Here is a 23593-nt window from a genome sequence, read left to right as displayed (position 1 = left end):
ATATGTGGTATCTGTCATTGATATTTGGCTGCTATATTTATAGCTTATGCCAAATATCCTGTAATTTATTCTTTTGTTGTTTTTTCTTTTTTCTTCCATTCGGTGGGGCCAGGAATATAGCGCTTGTTCGTTTATAAAGTCCTTAAATAAATATATAATTTATTGTAATATTAAATATAGCAACGAATGAGGATTGGACAACTTGTTTTGCTTGGAATAATTGTTTAAACGTATTGAAGATTATATATTTCTTTGTCGGCAAGAAAGAACCGTTATTGCAATACCTTACCGATGTATTCTATGTTTGTGTTAAACTGCCTGGAAAATTAAATAAATATAAATATTAAAAAAAGAAATATACATTAAAAATAATAAATTTGCCCCAATCCAAAGCTCAAAGTATTGGGGGTATTTGTTATTAGTGGCATCTAATTTGTGGAAAAAGTAAAATTGAAGAAAAAAGTGTGAATTTGTTATTCACACTAAATGAAAGACAAAAACAAGAGTTGCATAAAGATTAAAACTCTACCTGTATTTGAAAAAAACAGAATTTGTGTGGGTACACTAAAATATGGAAAAAGAAAATGTGTTATAATATAGAGTTTGATCTCTTCAAAATATTGTTTCAAAAATAATTATAGTTTTCAAAAACGTATTTAAAGCAACTCCCTTTTTCTATTTGTATTTTATCAGGTTATAATCCTGAACAATGAAGGTCGGGGGGGTATAGACAATATGGTTTAGATAAATTAACAAAACATATTATACACATTAAAACCTACAGTAGCAACCTATGGGTCTACAGATAAAGTTTATTCATACAATATGAAAACCACCTTCCCTTAGTGCTACCCTAAGTTGCTGTATTTTGTAAAGTATTTTGAGTATTTCTCCATATATACCTAATAAATTTTTCTGAAAACAAATTTTTCCATCTAAAAGAAGGAACACATTTATTTCATTTACAGTTACATTAATCTGTTTATTCTTTTCCTTTTATCGACTGACACCGTCAACACGCGCATCGTTTAGTTTGTGTTTTTTTTCTGTTGTTTATACAGGTTCTTATGTGCCTTTTAATATTATGCCTTGGCTCTCCGTTTATTCTGCTGTGGACTACCTTTGCGGCCTCAGCGATGGTTTCATACTACGATGGTTACCGATTTCCCATCGCACATGAATCGCTAATCTGGTATCTGCCTGTATAAGTGTATTCTGTTCTGCACCACTGTGATTTATGTCTACACCCATGTATCGCTTACTGATTGTATGTTATGCTTTTCACTGTATAAGAGTATATATACTTTCTTTATGTGACTTTTTGTACACTACTCGTTTGGATGTACTTATGGGTGTGCTGAACCGACGTTACTGTTGTATAACATCCTATTTCGCAGTATTGTGCTGTGATGTCTTCTGTTGCTTCTATTACAATAAACGGAGAATTTACATTTACAGTTACATTAGTTTAAAAAGTAGGAAATGCGATGTTGCTGGTACCATTATAACAATTAACAATCACATGCATGACTGATGTGCACATGGGAAGACATCTGCGTAAAGCAGGCAGTGCTGGTCATATTTCATCCAATTCCCATAACGCTTCTAATCCTTAGTCATTAGATTTTTTCAAAGGCAGTTTCAGCCAAGAGGCTTTATCAGTCGCAGGCAAACATAGTATTTTCTTGACAGGAGATAAAACATAGTAACAGGTTTTCTCTCAAATACACGAAATATTAAAAAAAAAATCAGCGCAATCCACTTTTAAGGCGCTAATGGAATCCAAAGACCACAAACGGACTCTGCAAGATCTCCACAGGTTCTGGCAGTTGCATCGCTCTACAAGAGTCACTTTAAAACATCTTCCATATTTAAGCTCTAAATCTTGCAAGAAATATGAAGCTGGTTGAAAGACCCAGGACCACTGAAGGGACTGAAGTGACCTAAACAGAAAGACAAGGAAAAAATAAGAAAGAAACATAGTATTAATTTTGATTTAAAATCAATGGATCAACATCAGCTCTTTGTTTGCACTATTTATCTGACAGAGAATCACAAACAGTTCAGTCTGCAGGTGAGAAAAAATAACTATTAAGCTTCCTAATGTGTTGTGAAAGACCATCCCTAGTGTCTTGTGTCCAGTACAGACTAACCAATAAAATGCATATTAAAGTAGTTCACCATTTCTGCAAGTTGAATAATGTATATTACAGTACTTATGTTAAGGAGAAGTTGCAGCTCCAGGGCTGAAGTCCATCCCCTCCTTTGTGATATTGTTAGCCTCATGGAGCTCTCACGTAACCAAGCAATGGCTGGTGGTGACAGTATACTGCACTCATACCTTGACTAGCAAGCCCAAGAGCTGGGTGGGGGACGCTAAAAAAGGCAAATGCAAAGAGATATTCTGCATAACCCCTATGTGCATTTGCAAGAGGGACAAACTGTAAATGGGACGCTTAGCTATTATATTTCATGAAAATGCATACAATGGTAGTAGGGTCACTTTAAGTCACTTGCCTTTAATAACTTGCAGCTGTAATTATTCATTACACAGTCCCGGTTGGAGCTTCTTACTGCTGGAACTGTCAGGGCTGGCCCTTCGTAATGCATAGTGCAACTGGTAATTTGAAGTGATTCAGTTTATGGTTAAATTGGTTTAGAAGTTCATTTTTAAATATTCTCCCAATTAATTGGCTCACATGTAGGATAAGAGTTTTTGGAGGGTTTGGGGATTTTAGATGGAGGGTCTCCTCGTACCGTACCGGTTTAAAATAGTTTAGAAAGAGCCCTTGTACCGGCACGGGGAGACAGGAACATATTATATATATATATATAGATAGATATATATATATATATATATATATATATATATGTGAGCAGGCCCGGACTGGGACAAAATAAAAGGCTCGGGCCTTTAAGCCTGAGCAGCCCATTTTTATTTATTTATTGTTAAAGCCCACCCTTCATGTACCATATTTGCATTTACTCACTCATTCACACAAATCATTAACACATTCATCAATGCAGTCTCACAAATCATTCAAGCAATTCATCCACACATGAATTCATTGTCATACACATTTACACAATTCATCCACACATTTATTCATTCATTCTCATACTCATTCACACTACCCCCTCTCCCCATCTTATCTGCCCCTTATCACTATGTACCCCCTCTCACTATCTAACCCCCCTCTGCCCCTTCTCACTATCTAACCCCCCTCTGTCCCTTCTCACTATCTAACCCTTCTCACTATCTAACCCCCCTCTGCCCCTTCTCACTGCACCCCCCCCTTCCTCACCCTAGTTACATTGTTGCCGGAGCAAGCAGCAACTGCGACCAGGCGCACGGCAGGGCCGGGTTGACTTAGGGGCTGATGGAGCTGCAGCTCCAGGCCCCCACCTTAAAATAGGCCCAGTCAGGACTGGACTGACCGCATTAACGCAGGGCCCCTTAAGCCCGCCGCAACTGCAACCGGGTCCGACACTCTAAGGGGCCGGGAAGCCCCCACCAGGGCCGGCCTTAGGGGTCTGCGGCCGCACAGGGCTTCAATTAAAACATTTTGCTTTAACATCCTCTATCCTCCATGTTGAATACAGTTAAAAAAAAAACTTTATTTAACATGGAGGATGTTAAATAAAGTAAAAAAAAAAAAAAAAAAAACCCTGATGTTTTAATTTAAACCCTGTGCGGCCGCACACCGGTAAGGCCGGCCCTGGTGGGGGCTTCCTGGCCCCTTAGAGTGGCGGACCTGGTCGCAGCGGGCTTAAGGGGTAGGTGCCCCTTATGCCCTGCGTTAATGCGGTCGTAAAGGCCGCATAGGCCCAGTCAGTCCGGTCCTGACTGGGCCTATTTTAAGATGGGGGCCTGGAGCTGCAGCTCCATCAGCCCCTAAGTCAATCCGGCCCTGCCGTGCCCGATGACCAGTCTGGGCCTGTATGTGAGCATGGATGTCTAAGTGGATTAGATGGACTGTGTGTTAGGGAGTATGAGTAAGTGTGTATCATTTATAGATTGTAAGCCTTCCTCACCTGCTGTCTCTGTCAGTCATTTAGTTATTTTACATGCTACTTGTTATGTCCTGTCTACCCATTGGACAGCGCTACGGAGTTTGATGGCGCTATATAAAACGATAAATAATAATTTATGTAAGTGTTTACATATGTGTGCCAGAGTGTATGTTGGAAAGGAGGGGGGGCAAGGGGCAAAAAAAGCACAGACAAGTTGTTTGGGGGCAATGATGACACATACCAGCTATTGGGGGGCCCAGAGCAATTTTCACACCAGGGCCCTGTGGTTTCTAGTTACGCCCCTGTGTTTTTGGTGCTGCACACACACATTCACACTTACCCAGATTACTTTCTGTTCAATCTCAAAATGCTGTACGTGAGTATCGTGACATAATGTGATATACATGCGCAGCCAACCTCAGCCATGTTTGTACATTTTATGTCAATGCACGCTCATTGAATAATGAGGAGCGGTTTAAATATCTTTTCTCCTAGCCATTTGTCTAGCACAAAGTGAAAAGATCCCCCTACAAAGTAACACTTTGTATTTTGTTCATGAAACATTTCATGAGCTCAACAGAAAGCTTGTGTTTCACTTATTGATTGTTCCCTTATTCCTGTTATTACAAATAGACCCCCATCTTTTATTATTTTGTAGTTGTAACGCTTTAATGTAAGGTGTGTATATGCCTCATTAAACATTTAAACGCATAAGTCATCTAGAGATGTGTCTGAGTCTGCGCATTCAATAAAAGAACACAAATACATGACTAATTTGCAATACAGCGTGAGTGCAGATTAATATATCTGTGAAATATTTATATTAGCCAAATCACAGAAGAGGTAGTTCATTTGTATACTTCAACAAAATAATTCTAACTGTGTAACAGGAGACAAATCTGATCCATTAACAATTTATCATAATGTAACAAGCCAAAAAAAGCCTTTCATTTAATGTAAGGTATGAAACACACACAGCTGACGCTATTTCCTTCTTCAGTAAAAGTCATATACTTAAGAAAATATGTTCATATCATATTTAAAAAATATTCATTTACATATGTATAAAACATTATGATTTTTTTCTCCTTTTAGAGCGATAATACAAATTAGATTTGTGATTGTTGTGATGTATGCGGGAACTGCCACCTTGTTGCCGCATCTCATGTTTTAAAACAGGCGTCTCATCCTTTAATATTTGTCACAGGAAGAGGGAAGTGTTACAACTCCTTTCTTGTAATTACAGTGATTTTCACTGCAAGATCATGTAAAAGGAATGTAGTGTAGGAAGTATTTAGAACTTGAGCATATCAGTGTGTGTAAGGGCAGTGTATGTGTATATGAGTGTTTATGGGCAGGTGTGTATGAAGGCAGCGTGTAAGGGCAGTGCATGTGTGTGTTTATGGGCAGGCATGTGTAAAGACAGTATACCATTAAACTATCTACTCCCTCTTATAAAGCTGCTCATTGTTGCTGGAAGGCTGGCTCTTTAAATGTGGGTGAGGAGGAGGGTGGTACATAATTTTTTTTTTTTTTTTTTTTGCCACCTTATACCACGTCACGGCTCCTTGTGGTAAAATAGTTATTTGCTTTGAAACCAAATATCTATACCAAATATTTAAGAAAATTAAAAAAAAACGTTCAAGCCATTTTTGATAAATGAACTTAGTTATGCTAAGAGCTGGGGAGGCAACATTTTTGTGTCTATGTGGAATCTCAGCAGACTGCACTTGGAAAAGACCTGCAATGCACAGCAATTTCCCATGAGCTCATGACAAGGTTAAGTCATTTTTCTACATCTGACGCAGCATTTTTTCCTGGCTGGCAGGAGTTGCTTCCAGCGGCCTCAATACAATTTCACACATATAGAACTAAATAGTATGCTAGTCTAGATGTAATATATTTGTAATTCATGTATTTATTTTTGCGAACACTTGGCATCAGCTCATTTTCTGACATTGCTCTAGTAGAAATTGTAAAGACTTCTCCTTTTGGTTGGACTATTCACGCATCCGCCATTATTTTTTTTAGTTCTAACAAAACAAAATACCATTGAATTGGCACTAAATTTCTCTTCTTTTGCAGGATGTGTACTTCAAAAAACTTCTTTAAGCTTAATACACTTTTTAAGACAGAACATAAGCGAAGCATGTCTACTGACATTCACTAAAGCAAAACTGGGTTTCCAAGTATTAATGCTGCAATTATTTGCTACTGATATAGTAAAAAGATGCGCCTACTTTTGTGGGGCATCTAAGCAGGCCACACAACATGCAGCAAATAGGCACTAAAACTGGCTGTTTGGTGTCATTAATAGTTCAGTCGTGCCCCTTTTGTAGGAATCAGTGACACAATCTATGTTTGCTTCATCAGTATTTGTTTTCTGCCAACTTTCACATTGATTTGCCCAGTTATATAGGGTACCAAAAGCAGAGAAAAAAAAAACATAAGAGCACAGAAACGCTACACTAATATACCTATAGGTACCGTTACCATAGATGCCCTGGTGGCTACATGTAGAGCTGCAAATAAAGCACAGAAAGACCAGGAGATCAATCCCTTTATGACACAGATCTGTTCCTTGATTCTGTGGGTGTCTCTGTGATTACTGTCTCATCATCATGACATCATTGACAGTGTTGTATGTGCCCAGATCTCCCACTGGAGAAAAGAGTTGCATCCCCTTCTACCCCTCAGAGTATGTGTTTGAAGACCAAGTGGGGAAGGAGCACAGGAAATATTCTTGTATCAGGGCTAGTGCTGAATGTAATGCTTTAGAGTAGCATGTGTACATGCAATCTATAACTTCCTAGTTTTCAGCACAGCGATAAAGGCTTCAACACACCCTAAATACACCAGCCAGGTAACCAGAAAACACACATTAAATTGTTTTCCACCCATCTATAATCACCAACTTTCTTCAGTCTTCTGCAAACCCCTGTTCCGATCTTACCGTACAAGACAAAGACAAAGTAGAAATTTGTACTTTGTCTTTGATGATATCACATTCTAAATACACAGATATTAATATTTAGTTGGTCCCCCTTTGCAGCTATAACAGCTTCCACTCTTCTGATTTTAGAGAGTTTCTGTCCATCCAGTAGAGCATTTGTGAGGTCAGGCTGTTTAATGAGAAGGTCCGGCTCACGATCTCCGTTCCAGTTCATCCCAAAGGTGCTCGTGGGGTTGAGGTCAGGGCTCTGTGTGGCCAGTCAAGTTTTAGCACACCAAACTCATCCAACCATGTCTTTATGGACCTTGCTTTGTGCACTGGGGCACAGTCATGCTAGAACAGAAAAGGGCCTTCCTCACTGTTCCCACAAAGTTGGAAGCATAGTATTGTCCAAAATATCAGCAAAAGAGCAGGGATGGAACAAAAAAAAACCAACAGATGTAGTGAAGGCATTCTGATTAATCTCGCTCTGCTTTTGGATTAAAAAAGTAAATTACAAGGTAACACTCTGCTCTGCTTTAACAAGGGCTCCATGAGTCCTTTCAACATACATTTTAAATACAAAGCTGCTCTGTTACTGTGGCGTGACTGGTTCTAGGCATGCTGACACAAGAGTATGCTGTGCTAGCCTGGTGAACTAGTTCAAAATGCATACTTCTATAGTCAGCACAAATACATATTCCAGTGGCTAATGCTATTAAATGGTCACTGTGTGGTTCTACAATTGGGGTCCTGAGTGTTTTTCTACTATTTTAGTATGTCCCATTCATAAAATCAGTGTTAGGGCAGTGTTGGGTCCTAACAAGCCAACCAAAGGAAAAGAGTAGTACTTGAGGGATTATTGTTTACCGTTTTAATAAAACACTGCTAAGCAATGTATGACACCTAATGGTAGTCTACAGCACACTCACATGACTCTCAGACAAAAGAATCCATGCCAATCTACAAAACCAGGATGCAGTAGGAGATCTTGTACCCTGACTGTTCTTTTTAATAGATAGTGGCCCTCTGGGAATTTAAAAATAACTGAATTAGTCTCTCAAAATATATTCTAATAACACAGAAATAAATCTTTACTTAGCATAAACACTAACTTACCTTTTCTGGAAAGAAATTCTCCAAAGACCAGGCAATGCATTTTAATGCAAAACTTACATATTGGTTTTGCCTGTTTTGTAATCTTAGTCTCATTCAATGACGTAGGCACCCAAGATAACATCTGGATGGCAATGGGGGAAACTACTGTTACATAATTTATCCTTATAACTTCTATAAATAGCAGGGCAGAAGACCCTACAACGCTAGGGCAGGCAGAACTATTTTCTATTTCTCCTTATCTCACAATATATAATTTACATACTTAATGGCAGGGCCAAGCCTAGGGTCACTGATGCCTGGGTGCAAAACATTTTTTGGTGCCCCAGGTGGGTGTGGCTATAAGGTAAACCCCTCCCCTTAACAAACATAACCCTTCTAACCACACCAATTTCTTTACTCCACCCCCCCCCCGATTTCACCATGTATCATGTCACTCAATTCCCACAGTGCCAGCTTTGTCCCCAAACAGCTTGTCAGTGCTTTTTTGGGCCCAAACAGCTTGTCAGCGATACCTTCGGCCCTCTAACAGCATTACACTAAATGCGTCAGTTACATCCATTGATATGACTTTAATGAAGCAGCTGAGCGAGAGGGGCAAAGCTCTCTTTTGCACCTGAGGCAAGAACAGAAAATTGTGCCCCCAGTATATCTATACAGAGGTTATTTTGAGAAGATAAATAAAGAAAATTCATGATATTAGAACTGCTGAGTTAATTAAAAATTGTAAAACAAATTTTCCCAAACCGAGCGAGTTATTCACACTTTGAGACTGAGCTTGGTACAGCATAACTCCCATCAATATATACATACTGAGACTGACAGTGGTATGCAACAACTTTCATTACCACAACCACAACAGTATAACTCCAATCATTACATAGTGAACCAGACATTGACGGTGGTACAACAAAACTCCCAATATCACATCAGTATTTTAATATCAATGTGCTGGGCCATTAGTTCAAGCTTTCCGAGTTTTTACACCAAGTAGTTGTATTGTGTCTACAAGTATACATTATTAAGGGCCAGTTTAAGTACATAAAAGGACCAGCTAGAAGAAATTATGAAAATTTGGCCCATCAGAATGCACAATTAAGAATATGAACATTGATTCATCACAGATCAACAAAACTAAATTTTATGCTGTTAAAGTTAGAACAACCCCCCCCCCCAGAAAACTGCCAAAGTGCGATCAAGTGAAAACTCCACATTAGTATTAATGGCGCACGCCCAAAGCCAGCCGTGGCACCCGGATTGCATCCACAAGACATGCCCAGCGCCTAGATTGCATCCACATGACTTGCCCCAGCACTCAGATTGCACTCACAGAATTTGCCCCGGCAACCAGATCGCACTCATAGGACTTGCAGCAGCACCCAGGTTGCATCCACTGGACATGCCCAGCATCTAGACTGCATCCTTATGACTTGCCCCTGCACCCAAATTGCCCTCACAAAACTTGCCCAGCACCCAGATTGCCCTCATAGGATTTACCACAGCACCGGAATGCACTCACTCATATAGAGTGTTCCAGTGTAGAGAGATTGATTGTTCCTTTAAATGAGACATTGTAGTTAATGTTATTTTTAGCCTCAAAACTGCACTTATAGTGGAATACAAATTGTGGATCATAACCAATATTTAGACTCAATTAATTAATCCACATTGCTATAAACTCTCACCTAAGTATATATGCACAGCCCTATAAATGTACCAGGAACCAAGTGCCTCACTGCATGGGTGTGGATTGGGATATTGGGGCTAATCTGACTGAAGCCCTAAGAAAAACTTCCATTCTTTTGTTTTTGGACTTAAGTGTCAATTAGCTCAGGTTCTCCCCGCAGACTATGCAAGCACAAACACCTCCTTGTGGTCTCCTTGACAATGGACAATAACGGCAGAAACTAGTGGTTATAAGGAGCAAGAAAGTTTTTTTTTTTCTCTCCTATTCCCATCTCCCAGCCTTGTGAATTCATAGTAATCCCAACTTCCGTTTTAACTTTACCTGAACTTCTAAGGGTTGTCTTCAAGAGTTAGGCAATGACACCCATCATGTCGTGTGGTTTTCCATTTAACTTTTCTGTACTGAGTAAAGAAACAGGAATAAAATCAGTGTGTGCAAAATGAATCTTCTATACATTTCTACTGAATTTGTATTCTGCACATTCTCTGCCCTCTGCTTTTTCTCCCCCCAAACAGCATGTTGGGATTTTGGGAGCAGCAGTTTGTTCCATCTCTCCCGGAAGCTGGCCCGGGGGTTAGATGACTGTTGGGGATCTGAACCAGGCAGCAGCATTCTATGAATTCAGCATGTTTGCTTACTTGTTACTGATTGCAGATGAGGGATAAATTATATGGTAATATTGGCCAGAATGTACACTATTTATTAGATCCTAACTCACATGTTAAAGTAATCGGTCATTTTTTTTTAGATTGTTCTTATCCATAATATAGACAGATAAAATCAGATTAATATTCAGATTAATTACAATGTTGCACATTGGATGTTTGTTATAGTCACTTTTTGACTATACATTTAAGTGTTATTAATCTTTCTAGTTAACCGTCTATGCTGATGATTATATTGATTATTGTCCATTTTATCATATGTTATGTTATCATACCGTAATTTTGGTCATTACATGAAAAATTATATTGTCATAGTTTAATGATTTGATCTAGAGGATCATTTCGTTCATCTAGATTTCTGGCGCTGTTTGCAGCTTTTGTTTTTCAATAAAGGTTTTTTTCTTATCTAGAAGTGAATTGTTATTGTTGTACAAGGCTATGCCTTTCAATTGATACATGTAAAGAATCTGGCTCATAATTTAGGGTTTACACATAACACAACCCAGTTTGGATTGGCAAAAATGGTCCTTTGTCCATTACAACTGAGTATTGTCTAGATCAGTGTCCACTCCTATGTTTTTCCATGCGGTATGCAATGACTGAATTAGCCATCTGTGCTTTTTTATTATCCTTAAAATGACTTTTTACCATTCCAACATGGATACAGGAGTACTCCTCTTCTGTGTACGATAGTACCGCCACAGAACCACTGCCAAGACCACCAGTATAATTACAGCACTGCCAATTCCAATAGCCAACAACAGTATATGGATTTCTGAGACCTTTGCTATGGGGAACAAAAGAGAAAGGAGACATCAGAGCCATAGAAAAACCAATCATGACACAAATTTCCACAACATTTTTTCACAAAACCACAAGTTTGCAAGTGAGTCAAAAGATGGCAACTCCAAGATACAACTATACATTACAAAGCAGCAGACCAACTTCATATTGGGACAACTGAGTTGGTCCTCTGTAATTTCAATGAAAAACTCAATCCTTCTCCTAGTTTGGTCCTTCATAATGCATAATGGGGAGTTCATATGTTGCAACTCACCTTCAAATTCATGGTTTAGTGAATACATTTCTCAGAGACAATGTTTCTTGATTTAAAACACCACGATACATATACGTAAACTTGCATACTACTCAATGTTGGTGAAAATACTAAAAAAAATGAAAAAAATATATTTGTATTTTTTTTTGAGAATCCCAGCCCCCCACCTTTGTACACCACTCTGAGCTGAATCTCGCCCCTCTCTCCATGAACATCCGGCGGATTCTTTACTTGGCACAGGTAGGTTCCATTGTCCATTTCATGCAGGTTTCTCAGTAGAATAGATCCATCACTACGTTTAATGTTTCCATCCCATACGGCACGACCCAGAAATCTCCCTTCATGTGGAGGAAAAGGTTGCTTTTGGTAATAGAAGAGCTAAAAAGTGGAGAGACAGGAGCAGTTTCAATTATGATCCACACATTAACAGAAACAGGTATTATTTATTGTGAAGGCAGTTCTGTGAATTTGGAGTCATGTTGATTTTTACTTTTCCGATTTCAACACAGATAGCGCCAACTTGCCCTTACACACATCACGGTGAAAGTTCCAGGTTCATCCTAAATGGTGTAGCCTTTTTACACAGAAAACGGTGTACCACCTTAACTTATATGTATTCAGAAAGAATAGAGAGATCACGATGACCTTAAACTTCAAGATGGTGATATGTGACCAGTGTGGGACTATGTGTGCTTTACACAGGGCCGTCTTTAATATTGATATCTGCTTGGGGCCTCTCCTTGCGCTCCGTAGCATGCAATCACCATGAAATGGGGAAGCACAATACTATGTAAATTGCATAGCAAATGAATGGTGCTGGTCCGGCGAGTGACCAGAAATGGATGTGTATCCACAGGGCTTGCCCAGCACCCAGGACTTGGCCTAGTGCACACATTCTCTATCTCTCCCTTTTCTCCTTACCTTTCTCCTTGATGCCATTTTCATTATCTCTTTTTTTTTTTGCTTTACTCACCTCTCCACTCTCTCTTTAGCTCTCCTTTATCTAGCTCCCTTTCTTTTAATCTATCTTCGTTCTCTTTATCTCCCCACCCTTTCTCTTTATCTATTTAATGTAATAATTTTGTACTAAATGTTGAAAGAACCAAGACAAAATGTTGAGTACAAAGAGTAAAAGGTGCAATAAAAAACAATAAATAACAAGGAAAACATCAACTTTGCTATGATTTTGTACATTTTATTTCAATATTTTCAGAAGTCTGATAAATACTAACATTTCTAGATAACATTTGTTACTTCCACAGATGGCACTCTGTGAAAATAGGTTTTATGTGGAACTCAAAGAAAAAAAAAATGTAAAAGTTGATTGAGGTGCAATCAAAATGTCAGTCCTGCACCCCCCAAAACTGTGGATTGCCTCAAGCGTTAATGTATTTTAAATGCTATATTTATAAGCCATATACCTAAACCCAATCTTCAAAAATAGTTAATGAGTATATATTTCATCAGGAGCAAATAAATAAAACTAATTTATAGATACTATGGTCAATCATATGAAAAAATTAACATAAATAGAAATCATGCAAGTCATTCTGAAAAACAGATGCCTATCTCATGGTTCAGATTCTTATCAATGACCGTAACAAAGTTAAATGTAAAAAGGTCCATAAAGGCTTCTTAAAATATATAGCCACTGAAATAGGTCCCAAGGTGCACAGTTATCCAGGGAAGTCCGGCAATATGGCGTGAAAAGGTTAAAAAAATGGATTGGTCTCACAAATATTAAAGGTAGGCAATCAGGATATCCTCTGTGACATTTATTGTTGCCAAGATCAATACTGTACTTAAACAGTGTGGAAAGAGCATATGTTATAACAAACCGTAGGATTTCTCCTTGGATCAATAAGCTGTTTCCCCATAATTAAAGATTATATCCCCGAATATTATGTTTTTCCAGGTATCCATCCAGTTGCAGTTTAAACGTCTACAGACTCCGATAAAACTACCTCTGCAGGCAGAGAATTCCACATCCTTATTGTCCTTACTGTAAAAAACCCTTTCCTCTGCTTTAGTCTAAATCTCCTTTCTTCCAGTCTAAACGCATGACCACGTGTCCTATGCATAGTCCTGTTTATGAACAGATTTCCACACAATGGTTTGTATTGGCCCCGAATATATTTATATAACGTTATCATATCCCCTCTGAGGCGACGTTTTTCTAAACTAAACAGATTTAAATTACCGTATTTGCTCGATTATAAGACGAGGTTTTTTTCAGAGCAAATGCTCTGAAAAATACCCCTCGTCTTATAATCGGGGTCGTCTTCTAATCAGACCTCAAATAGAGGTCTGATTAGGAGACTAAGATCCAGATCCCCCGCACCGCTGCAGGGGACCTGGATCCTCCTGTCGTCGCCCCCCCCCCCCCACACACACACACTTACCGGTGCTTCCGGAGGTGAAGTTGGCAGCGGGGGTTTGTATGCGTCCGTCGCAAATACCTTCCCCGACTGTCAGAGTTCCAGAGTTCCTGATCTCTGACAGCCGGGGAAGGTATTTGCGACGGACGCATACAAACCCCCGCTGCCAACTCCACCTCCTTCTGGCTGCCGCGGAATGAGACGTCAACCCGCTGCCCCGGCAATACAGCAGGAAATTGGAAGCACCGGTAAGTAAGTAAGTAAGAGTGTGTGTGTGTGTGTGTGTGTGTGTGTGTGGCATTTCTGGAATGCCTTACACCCCTATATGCCACTCTGGCACTTAGGGGGTTAAAAGGCATATTATGGGGCAGAGTGGCATATAGGGAGGTATAAGGCATTTCAGGAGGCAGAGTGGCGTTAAGGGGGCATTTAATAGTGCACTCTGCCTCCTGAAATGCCTTATACCTCCCTATATGCCACTCTGCCCCATAATATGCCTTTTAACCCCCTAAATGCCAGAGTGGCATATAGGGGTATAAGGCATTTCTGGAGGCAGAGTGCTCTATATAATGCCTTTTAACTCCCTTAATGCCACTCTGCCTCCTGGAATGCCTTATACCTCCCTATATGCCACTCTGCCCCATAATATGCATTTTAACCCCCTAAATGCCAGAATGGGATATAGGGGTATAAGGCATTTCTGGAGGCAGAGTGGCACATAGGGGGTCAAAAGGCATACCATGGGGCACAGTGGCATATAGAGGGTTAAAAGGCATATCATGGGCCACAGTGCCATATTGGTGTGGCAAGCCTGGGGGCAGATGTGTGTAACTGGGGGACAGGTTGGAAAATATAAAGAAATAAAAACAAAAACAAAATATTTTTCTCAATCATAGCTTTTATTAAAAAAAATAGTTTACATGAATTAACATTTACTAGTAAAACTTTTTTCCTTTAGGGTCGTCTTATATTCAGGCTTTTTCTTTTTTTCCTAAGTTAATATTCAGATTTTGGGGGGTCGTCTTATAATCAGGGTCGTCTTATAATCGAGCAAATACGGTAGTTAACCTTTCTTCATAACTATAGTGCTCTATTCCTTTTATTAATTTTGTAGCCCGCCTCTGCACCCTTTCTAGTGCTATGATATCCTTCTTTAGAATAGGTGCCCAAAATTGCACCAAAATATAGATATATCCAAAATATTGGATATATCTGCAAAAGCACAATACAACTACTACTAATAATAATGAGGTAAACAGACATTAAAATATCCATCTGCAAATATATTTTCACAATACTCTACCACATTGATTGTTCTGAGCTTCTGCAGTGGCAAAAACTTGCCCTAAAGTACATTTTTTAAACTAGAAAGTCTTGTTGGACACAGTAATGTGAAATTTAGACGGCTCACGGAACAGAAACATGCTGGTCAATAATGATCTGTCATGTCCTTACTTGTTAGTACATTGACCACAGCCCCCAGGAATATTATTTCTTATTCTTGCCACAGAAGGCACACTTTGTATGGCTATACCTCTTCTCCTAGTTACTTACACAGGTATTATACATTACAGAGTGTGTGTTTCTGTTTGTTTCCCGTGTTTTATGTTTGATAGGCTACATTGCATTGTACCAGACTTGGGGTTAATTTTGACGTTTTTGGTATGCCATCTTCCCTGACCCTTCTGGCTAGTTTTAGGTTAGGTCATCTCTTTTGGCACTTTCCATCTTGGTGGCCACAGAGCACCCAGGGGTCCAACCTGCACATGAAGAGAGAGCCTTAGCTAATGGATATATCCTACGATAACATGACCTTTTCAAGGTTACTTGACAAAGGATTTTGGCTTTGCACTTGTCTTGGCAAGGGAGGCATATGTGATGATCAACCCATTGTTAAGCTTTGAGCATAACAATGGGTTTGAAGTGCATGCACTTGAGCGTTCCACCTACACACAGTTGTTTTAATCTTATTAAATCTCGGTGTAGGATTCCAACATCTCTAGCTCAAACATATAAATCTGAAAATGGCAACATGCCATATATTGAGTATGGTGAGTAAAGAAGGGGTAAAAGCTTTCCATTGTGCAGACCAGAGCAAAACAATTCTCTATAATGCCAACTGTTATGTTCAAGTTTCCATGGCAGTAGGCTATCGGTACATGCTTTTGTGTCACCTGACGAGTTAAGAATCCCGTTAAAAATCTGAATTAGCAAATTTCTAATTTTTTATTATTATTATTAATGAAAGGTTGAGCATTCAACTATGCTACTAATGATGCATGTCGCCCTTTGTTCCAAATGTGTTAACTTCAGCATAGTATCCATTCCCGTAAACGGCTTGATTGTCAATGTCGAACTAAAGTCCCAAAGGTCTTCATCTATGATGCAAACTCCAGTCAAACCCTGTCCAAGCATAGCAGGTATCCATATCCACTGGATAGAGAAGGGCTGAGTTCTGAGAATACAACCTGAATGATATAGGTACTCCTCCTTACAACAACTCCTTACAACAATACACAAGGAATTTGTGTATTTGCAAAAAGATTGTCACAGTACTGCAAGTAACCTTCACTAAAGGGACTTGCCACCGAAAGTAGACAGCGCTTTGGATGAACTCTCCAGGGTATTGAGGGTGTTGAGGTTTCAGTTGTCACATATGGCGAGTCTCTGGACTTGCATTGCTGGCAAATTGTATTTATTCTGGGCATTTACTATTTTCAGAAGATATTTATTACTATCACTACTTGTGGTTTATCCCTCATGGAAGTGTTTTTAGGCATTTCCTTTTTTCTTCTATCCATTATATTCTTTACATTGTGCCATATACAATTAAGTACAATGGATTTGGATATTATTCATGCATGAAACTTTAGAGACAATTATGGCTTAGTCTGTGACTATTTTCCTAATTTTCTATATATAAAAAAATTGTTGGAATGTGGCTACCTATTTAAGAACTTGCTAAATTCAACAGGTTGTGCTTTTCAGTGAAAAGCCTTAGTTGTTAATCCATGAATACATTTCCCAAACTGTTACAGCTAGAGTGATAATGCAAGTCCAGCCCTGTCCAAAGATAGCAATCATCTATAGAAAAAGGCAGCCTGTAAAATCTTCCAGTCGTATAGACTAATCGAGAATAGCCAGGCTTCTTCACACATGCAGAACAGTGACCCTGATACTAAATATCAGGGGCTAACAAGCACCGTCTGGGACTATTCTTTCAGTGGGGTAACTAGAGGGGTCTCAGCAGTTGCAACTGCGACAAGGCCCTTCACTCCAGTGGGTCCAGCGACCCCTGCAACCACATGTTCCTGTCTCTCCATAGCGCTTCAAAATTGTTCAGAAAGAGCTGTTGGGGGGTACCGACAAGCTGGAACAGGGAGGCTGTTTTGGGGCACTCACAAGCTGTTTGGGGGCAAAAGGAGGTACTCACAAGCTGTTTGGGGAAAAGGTGGCACTTAGTGAAGTTTGTGCGAAAATTGCTCAAGGGCCCTGTGGTTTCTAGTTACAATACAAGTACAAACATAATTACTAATTGGAAAATATACAACAAGATATAATTGCCGCTTAAATACATAGCCAATGCCATCCCTCTCAGTACAGGATAATTGTTATAACATGCGTTTACGATGCATGTACTCACTTGCACAAAAGCAATACCTCTAAAAGGTAGTATTTAGCTGTATTGTTGGTATTTGATACAGTCTGGAAATCTATGAACAGAATTGCATAAATTACCACTTCTTCAATAACCTGTAACATCTACAAGGAGAAAAGTTGGAGTACATTTTTGGAAATACTACACCAGGAAGATAATTTCTGGACACAGAAGGGTTCCCAAACCCTCTCCCGGAGCGTTTTTGGCACATATATATGTGGATGTGCATGGAATCTTGTGAGTGCAATCTGTTTTATTTCTAATAAGGCTCCTGAGTAACAATATCACAACATTGGCTAAATCTCTTCTGTTTCCAACTGTGTAACAACTTAAGAAGTGCAAGAACATTTTAAGCACTATTATGAGTGCATTTGACGCCATATATGTAATTATTTTTTCAAACGCTCTACACTATTATTTTTTTCTCTCTTATCTTGCATGAGCGCCCCTACACGGAATTGATTTTACATCTACAAGGAAAGCCTGGGATACTTGATACAGCAATAAATGTTTCAGAATCTGCTACTTACATGCACTTCATTCCCAACGAGTGGCCTGTATGTCCAGGACACTGACACACCATCGCCCAGAGGTGACGAAGAGCTGAAGGTGCACTTCAGACGGGTATCTGTGCCATTCAAAGCTTCTAATTCCTTGGGAGTGAATACTTCCATTGGGGAAACTGAAAGTTAAAAAGAAAAACATTTATCATGAGGAAAGATGTGGCATAATAGAGATTTCAAATACAGGTGGAATGGGAAAACTGGGGAAGAAAAATTACAACAGTCCTCCTCTTGCCTAGGTGCCTTAAAAGACATGGAGTGCCAGAATGTGACATCATATACTACGCTCAGTGTCTTAAAGGAGCGCAGCGCCTTCTAATGCAGTCTATGGAGGCTGTGCAGATTGCCCTCAGACAATTTGACAAGGGCCAAATTGTGATGGTTAGACGACTGGGTCAGAGCACTTCCAAAACTGCAGCTCTTGTCAGTACCTATTAAAAGTGGTTCAAGGAAGGAAAAGCGGCGACATGGTCATCGGCGGGCAAGGCTCACTGATGCACGTGGGGCGAAGGCTGGCCTGTGTGGTTTAATCCAACAGACAAGCTACTGTAGCTTAAATTGCTGTAAAAGTTAATGCTGGTTCTGATAGAAAGGGGTCAGAACACACAGTGCATTCTTGTGAGCCTAATGGGGTGCGGGACCCAGGGAGTCTTAGATTTTTCTGGTCTCCCATTAGTGTGATCATCGAACTACCATCAGTGGAAACACTGAAAAAATTTGAGATCACAACGTGTTTTTCATGATGACCTTTCAGTAACCAGGGGTATTGCTAGAGACCCAATAATTACTATGAGATGCACTGTACTCTGCAATTCCATTCTGTTTATATGTAATAATACGTGTTATTTAGTAAATATTGTATTAAAATTTTGCATGTTAAAATTGTGTTAGATAAAATAAAAGCTTTCTTCCTCAAATGAAAGTGATGACACTTGTATCATTGGCAGCTTAAATGAGTACCAAGGAGCCCGGGTCTCTGCAGTGTCCTGTGCAAGATTGGTGACCTTAGTTGCTCTAATGCCCACTCGCTCTAATGCTATACACTAACATACACGCACTCCCAAATAATAACCCCAGGCTCACCCCTGCACTCTAAAATTAAACACTAACATCATGTGCTTACACACTCTAACACCATAGACTCAAACACACATAAACGCACACAGTCTCACCCTATTTTCTACCTCTCTCAGGACACACACTAACATAACCAGACACGCACGCACACCGTCATACTCACCGCCACAGTCTATTCTCCAATGCTTGCTTTCCCCCTCTCTGGCATCATTGCCTCAGCGCCACTAACCTGAAGCCGAGTTATCTCGGGCCCCCTGGATCCATCCATGCTGGGCCATTCTGAGTCGAGGGTGACTGCCCTGTTATACCGTATGCAAAGAATGGCCCTACTTGTGAGCTTACAGTTGGAAGTCAGGGGAAGATAAGAGAGAAGGTGATGGAAGTGAAGTAAATGGTGTTTGCCTCGATGATCCTTGTATTTCAGTAACACCAGCAGCGTTTCCCATCACTGGAGAGGCAGCACCGCTAGATGTTCTAAACACACAGGCTCAGTTTCAGAGTTTCAGTGTTTCATTTAGGAAATCTCAATGGCCTTATACAAAACATGTTAGTTTTACTCCATCCTTTATTAATCAAACCACAGTAATTTTTTTTTTTTTTTTTTTTTTTTTTTTATGACCAATAGTCTCCAGTTTTAAAATGAAAATCTTAATGGTGACTAGCCATCATTGCCTCATCAGAATGGCACAGACTGAAGACACAACCTTCCTGTTCCAGGGAGGTTTATGGCGTCTATGAGCTTCCCTGTGGAAACAGTGTTACGGCTTGCCTACGTTAACCACAGCTCCCATTCTTACCAGTATACATTTCCCATATAAAGTTATCCCCTGCAGTATGTGAGAAACAGGGGCATAACTAGAGTATTTGGCACCTGGAGCAGATGCTGTATGTGGTACCCCTACACACACACAAAAAAAAAAAATAATGTTGGCAAGAATATTTATTTCACAAATTTGTAAACTTAACTTATAAATAAATAAGTTTAAATAAATAACATTTACTGAACAGATATGGTACAGCATAACTCCCATCACTATATACTGAGCCAGACATTGATGGTAGTGCAGCATAACCCCTATCACTGAACACTAAGTCAGACATTTACATGGTAGGCCTCTGCCCCTAAAACAGCCTGCCTGTGCCACCGCTGCCCCACTATACAGCCTGCCTGTGCCACCTCTGCTCCCACCAAACAGCCTGCCTGTCCAATTTCTGCCCCTAAACATTCACTCATTCATTCTCCCGCACCCCCTCACCTCTCTTACAGAATTCATTGGTCCAGGGGCCGACCGAGTAGTACTGGGGCTGCGCAGACGTGTATGCAGCCCGACTGCCTCCTTATGGGGGCCCTCAGCTTGCTGCTGTGGTGCTCGCACGCTGTGTGAGGAAACTCTCAGCCCAGGAGAAGCAAGAACTTGAGCGGGTAAAAGAGAATTTCGTCACACGGTGCGCGAGCTCCAGAGCAATAAGCTGCGGGCCCGTGTTAGGTGGCCATCAGGTCGCGTAGACATCTGTTCAACCCACCACCCTTGGTATGCTGCTGTTGGGAAGGATACACTTACAGGAGAAAATCAATTACTCAGTTATACATGCTCCATACTGCATGGCAGTACTGTACATGCTGGTCAACCACATGTGAAATTACATGTTTTGAAAAAAGCAAGATACCTTAACACTCTAATAACTCTGGCATAACGGAGGTCCCACAGGGGTCCTCATAACCAGTACCACAACTTACCCCCAGCTCGGCATACTGCTGACTGAATATGAGCAAAGATATATGACATCATTTCCCAGTGATAAGACATAAGCAACATGTGAGGACTGCGAGGGACAACAAGAACTGTCACCGCTGGTGGGTTATCACAACCTCAGCTAACAAAGGTGGTTGTGTGTAACTAGGTTACTGTATGCGTGTGTGGGGTAAAGTGTACGTGTATGTTACTCTGTGTGTGTGTAAGTATGTGAGTGTGTGCAACTATGTTACTTTGTGTGTGGATAAGTATGTTTGTCTGTAACTATGTAACTTTGTGTGTGGATAAGTATGTTATAATGTTTGTAACTATGTTACTCTGTGTGTTGATAAGTATGTTAGTCTGTAACTATGTTACTTTGTGTGTGGATAAGTATGTTAGTCTGTGTAACTATGTTATTCTGTGTGTGGATAAGTATGTTAGTGTGTGTATGTTACAGTGTGTGTATTAGAATTTGTGTGTATTTTTTCTGCATGTGTGTATGTTAGTATGTTAGGGTGTGGGGAGAAGCTTGGGACCCTCACTGTAAGTCTCGTTGGGGGGGACATGGTATTTTTGTTACAACACTGCCTAATATCAGTAGAGCCAAGCTCCCCACCACGCTATAGTCTTTGGATGTCAGTATCCTAGCCTTCTCTTCCGCTTGTTTGTGGCACACAGAACATGTGAGCTTTGTTAATGTGTAACACTAAACTACAAATCCTTAGACACTCGAATGTGAGTATTAACCCTTTCCTGGCTTCCTGGAGACATGCTTTTTTTATGTGTCTAGGTCAGTGACGTGTGAAAAGCAAACAATGAATTAATTAGTATATGCATTTTACATACTACCCACCTGCAAAGACCCGCAGCATGTAAAATGCATACTCAGGCAATCACATATCTGTACTGGAGACAATATAAAATCCATACCACAGAAGACCATTGATCTTAATCCATATTGGCTCCGGTTTTAAAAAAGAAATCTGGTCACTTTACCAATACTCACACTGGAACCCTTCCCCCCGGTGTTTTCCTTAACTAGGTTGAGCGCCTGCTCAAATCATAACTACATACAGTTATTGTAACTCCACCTTCCTGCTGAACATCCACATCAATCGCTCCAGTGTTTGGGGGAACCCATTCTCACTTACCCAGGATAAACAAGGCTCCCAAGACGACCAAGGTGCCCAAAGCAGACATGATTCCCCAGAATGTTTGGGAGGAAGAGTGAGTCAGCCGCTGAACTCTTTGTGGAGGAATGTCTGAACAGGTCTAGGGGAGTGATCTCACCTGCCAGCTCTGGTTACACAGGAGGGGTTACTTTGCAGGCAGAAAGCTTTGAGTCAGGCACAGGTGTGTCTTCATGATGTCACATAACAGATCTCTGTCATATGTTTTACAGGTATTTAGATCTAGTATAGTTGTGCCTAGATTAACATGCATGCTTACTACTTAATATTTCTTTTCACTTTGGCAGGTGTTGGTGTAAATGCTACGTTGCTTTAAAGCACAATACATATACTCTGTAAATTGTATATCTTACTGCTGGAGGAATCAACAATGAATTTGTGGATGAAAAGGTCTTCTTCAAAACATCATCGGATCCGGTAATGATTATGAACCGTTCTTGATGAGTTGACAAAATGAAGTGAATGGGAGTCAACAGCCGTTATGAGGTCAGTGGGGCAAATAAGAAGCCAATTTCAGCCTCCTGTAATCTGCTTATTTCTTTAGTCCACTTTGTAGATCTCTGGTCAGACCTCACCTAGACAATTGTGTGCAGCTTCGGAGACCCCCATCTCCAGAAAAAATGGTAAATGCTTTGCAAGATAAAAAATATCAAGAAAGACTAAGGGATCTTATCATGTATAGTCTGGAAAAAACAAGAGAGAAGAGTGACGAGAGAGAGGACTGTAAATACATAAGGAGATTTAACAAACTACAGCGTATTTCAAAAGAGCGGTAAAACAAGAAATCATAATCTAAAACTAGAGGGTCAGAGGTTTGAATGCAATATAAGGCAGTTTTACTTTACAAAGCGGGTGGTAGCTAAATGGAACAGCCACCCATCAGAAGTGGTAGAGGCTAACACAGTGAGGGAATTTGAACATGCACAGAATAGGTATATGATTATTCTGAATCTAAAAACAAGATCAAGGGTTGATTAAGATCTGAGTCTTCCATCAGGGAAAAATGGACAGACTGGAGGGGCCGAGTGGATTTTAAATGTCTGACACAGCTGCGCCTTCACCAACTGCTGACACACCGGACCACCAGTTCACGCAGCCCCCTCCCAAACAAAACATAGGCAGTTGTGGCAGGGTGGGTATAATTTGGTCTAGGGGATAATATAGGGGCAACACGCAATATTCTCTTATCCCTCTGTTCTTTAATCTAACTTATTTTTCTGCATGGTTTTCTAATTGTGTTTATTGCAAAATTATAATTTTTTTTTTTTTCTTTTATTTTTTACTCAATTCTCCGTTTATTAAAAGGTATAAAAGCAAAATACAGACATGTCAGCAGTAGCATACAGACATACAATGGCAATGGTCTATGCACAGTCAATGGCATCAGGCCGATATCAAAAGAGAGGCAAGTACAAGTACAGCTCAAGTATAAGTGTCACATTACAGCGTATAACACGTGCCCCAGTACACATAAGAAGCGCGACTAGGTGTCGTATCGGAAAACAAAATTATAATTAAGC

General features: G+C 40.0%; 1 protein-coding gene across 1 annotated transcript; it reads right to left on the bottom strand.

The window, feature by feature from the left end:
* Positions 1-926: 926 nt before the first annotated feature.
* Positions 927-22165, bottom strand: LOC128470735 (myelin protein zero-like protein 2). The gene is made up of 6 exons (XM_053452650.1): positions 22035-22165; positions 18038-18189; positions 11639-11849; positions 11063-11201; positions 10071-10150; positions 927-1943 (listed from the first exon to the last, which is right to left on the bottom strand). Exons 1-5 carry the CDS (start codon positions 22081-22083, stop codon positions 10099-10101), a joined length of 603 nt encoding a protein of 200 aa, XP_053308625.1. The 5' UTR covers positions 22084-22165; the 3' UTR covers positions 927-1943; positions 10071-10098.
* Between the last annotated feature and the right edge of the window lie 1428 nt (positions 22166-23593).

The sequence above is a fragment of the Spea bombifrons genome, chromosome 12, assembly GCF_027358695.1.
Source record: "Spea bombifrons isolate aSpeBom1 chromosome 12, aSpeBom1.2.pri, whole genome shotgun sequence".
Classification (NCBI taxonomy): domain Eukaryota; kingdom Metazoa; phylum Chordata; class Amphibia; order Anura; family Pelobatidae; genus Spea; species Spea bombifrons.
Note: the sequence above shows the minus strand (reverse complement) of the source record. Positions and strands in the feature narration are given on the sequence as shown.

Coding starts and splice junctions, on each gene's coding strand:
- LOC128470735 (XM_053452650.1), bottom strand. CDS start 22,083: ATGTCTGCTTTGGGCACCTTGGTCGTCTTGGGAGCCTTGTTTATCCTG. Junction 18,190..22,034: donor GGGAGCCTTGTTTATCCTGG/GTAAGTGAGAAT, acceptor TTTAACTTTCAG/TTTCCCCAATGGAAGTATTC. Junction 10,151..11,062: donor CCTGTATCCATGTTGGAATG/GTAAAAAGTCAT, acceptor TTCTTTACTCAG/TACAGAAAAGTTAAATGGAA.